Below are 2500 nucleotides of genomic sequence, written 5' to 3'. Positions count from 1 at the left end.
AATAAAACTTTAATGTAGTCTTTGAAAAGACAAATAAAAGGTGAAAATGAAACAGGAGGTATAAAGAATAAAACCGATATAAGACACGGAGTCTCAGGAGCAGAAACAGATATAAAAACATGAATTCTGATTATGTCAAATGGAAATATTATGTAAAATGACGTCCATCTTTACGCCGTGTCTAATCTGAAACACAGAAAACCCCAAAGTTTTAATATTCTAACGTAAAATTCATAAATCCAACAACATTAAACTCTACATAAATAAAGACATCAGAACTCTGCACTCTCACCACTGAAACTCATTTCTTTATAAGATCTTCTGGATGATAATAATCAGAAGATGTTGAAGATAAAGTACTCACACTGAGGACTCGGTGCTGCTGCCGGTGGCTCGGATGATCATGTAGCACAGCGTTAAAACACTAAGGACGGCGAAGCTGCCCACAATAAACCACTCTTCTGTTAACAGAGTAAAAGGAGGCGGGGTCACTTTCAGAAGTGGGTGGGGTCTTGAGAGGCGAAAGGGTCCATTGAAGCAGAAGTGAAGAGAGAAGAAAAAGCAGGAGAAGCGCAGGAAGGAGAGAACGAGTGAAGAGATTCACACGGCTGGAGAGAGAAACAGTCCACCAATCACAACCCTCCTCCAACAGCCAATCAGAACGAACGGTTATCTCACTATGTGCCACGCCTCCAAAGTGGGATAAAAGGGTCAACAGCAGAGTGAAGGAATTTGAGTAAAAACTTCTGTTGTTCTCACAAAACGCACAATTTATGTAACCAAGCATCAGCCAATCAGGGAGTCTGAAAATAAATTTTTAACATCAAGCCCCGCCCACAAACTACAAGAACTCCAGATTAGATCTGAGTTTAAGTCCTTCTGAAGTGTTTACATCTTTTTACGCAGGCAGACGTACAAACTCCGCCTCCTGAACTACGACTGGCAGGAAACGTGTCGATGTGATATCTCTGAAATTCGGTCACGTGACCACAGAGACGGTTGCCATAGAAACCGGTGAAACTGGAGTACCGATGGTGATGTAGGTTATAAAGAGCAGAGGGAGCTGAAGGAGAGACAGAAAAGCAGAGAAATGTAGCACTGCATGCTGTGTGTGTGTGTATGTGTGTGTGTGTGTGTGTGTGTGTGTGTGTGTGTGTGTGTGTGAGCTAGAGAAAAAAAAGTAAAGATATGAAAATTTGCTGATCATCAGGGAGAAGATCTGACCATCACTTATTATTATTATTATGATGATGATGAAGAAAGTAGGAATGAAGTGTCTCTTACTGGTGACGGCGATGTTGATCTCCCCGGTGCGGTGTGTGTGCGTGTGTGTGTGTGAGAGCTCTGACTCGGACAGTAGTTGAGATGAGCCGGAGCGTGTGAGCGGCTCCACGCTGATGCTCGTCTCAGACGACACGTCCATAAGCGCCACCCGTTGGCTGGAGGAGTGAGTGCGTGTCATCCGCTCCATATCGAATGCCACATTATCTACACACTGCAGGTTGGGCTAAGAAACACACACACACACACACACACACACACACACACACACACACACACACACACACACACACACACAGTTAGGTGCCACTCTTCAAATATTTTCCTTTATAAGCAAAAACAAAAAACACAACAGGAATATCTCTCAGGCGCAGTAAATAATTTCAACAAAGTTCAAAAGAGTGAAAAAAAAAAAATCATACACACACGTGGTGTATTTTAGAACTTAACATCTATAATTATATTGTTTGCTGTTTTTTTTTTGTAAAGCCTGAAACAGCAGAGTAAAATATAACACTCTCTTTTAGATCATTATAATTATTGTGGTCTTGAGTTCATCAGATTCTAAAACACAAAACTGATTCTGCAGAAAATATTTTGTTATTCTCAAAGTGTCCACTGGAGGGCAGTGGAGTTTAATAGTTTGGGACAGGAGTCACATCCTGAAAATAACATCAACACTACAGCTTTAATCACAGTGTGTGTGTGTGTGTGTGTGTGTGTGTGTGTGTGTGTGTGTGCTCACCATTATGCCCAGAGCTTTGAGGATGTTGAGTTTACACATGGGGCAGGTACAGTGTTCGTTTAGCCATGGATCCACACACATCTTATGGAAAACATGTCTAAAGAACAGAAACAACAAAAGAAAATGATCATTTCTGTTCTCCTGAAATCTATAAGCTCCTCCTCCTATCAGTCTAAGCTCTATAAGCTCCTCCCCCTATCATTATGAAATCTATAAGCTCCTCCTCCTATCATTATGAAATCTATAAGCTCCTCCTATCATTCTGAGATCTAGAAGCTCCTCCTCCTATCATTTTAAGATTTATAAGCTCCTCATCTGGACATCCTGAGATTTATAAGCTCCTCCTCCAAACATAAAGAGATCTACAAGCCCCTCCTCTTGATATTCTGAGATCTACAACCTTCTTGAACAGAAGCATGGATATTGTTTGCTCTGGGTTTAATCTGGTTGTTCCATCTCAGGCACTCGAGTGCT

At 41.4% G+C, this 2500-nt stretch overlaps 1 protein-coding gene across 3 annotated transcripts in view; it reads right to left on the bottom strand.

Moving 5' to 3' along the window:
* The window catches only part of rnf130 (ring finger protein 130), a 38133-nt gene that overhangs the window by 5682 nt on the left and 29951 nt on the right, over positions 1 to 2500 (bottom strand). For 2 of the 3 annotated variants that reach the window (XR_014536520.1, XM_083559810.1), the window contains exons 7-8: positions 2027 to 2123; positions 1285 to 1507 (exon numbers count right to left, since the gene is read on the bottom strand). Coding sequence is in view for 2 of the 3 variants with exons in the window: in XM_083559810.1 (XP_083415936.1) it covers positions 1285 to 1507; positions 2027 to 2123 (320 nt within the window). In the remaining variant the exon portion in view is untranslated. Of the gene's footprint in view, positions 187 to 364; positions 462 to 1284; positions 1508 to 2026; positions 2124 to 2500 lie in introns of all 3 variants that reach the window. The other variant, XM_083559809.1, reaches the window with a different exon arrangement.

The sequence above is a fragment of the Silurus aristotelis genome (genome assembly GCF_946808225.1).
Source record: "Silurus aristotelis genome assembly, chromosome: 14".
Taxonomy (NCBI): domain Eukaryota; kingdom Metazoa; phylum Chordata; class Actinopteri; order Siluriformes; family Siluridae; genus Silurus; species Silurus aristotelis.
This window is presented reverse-complemented; position numbering and strand designations above follow the sequence as displayed.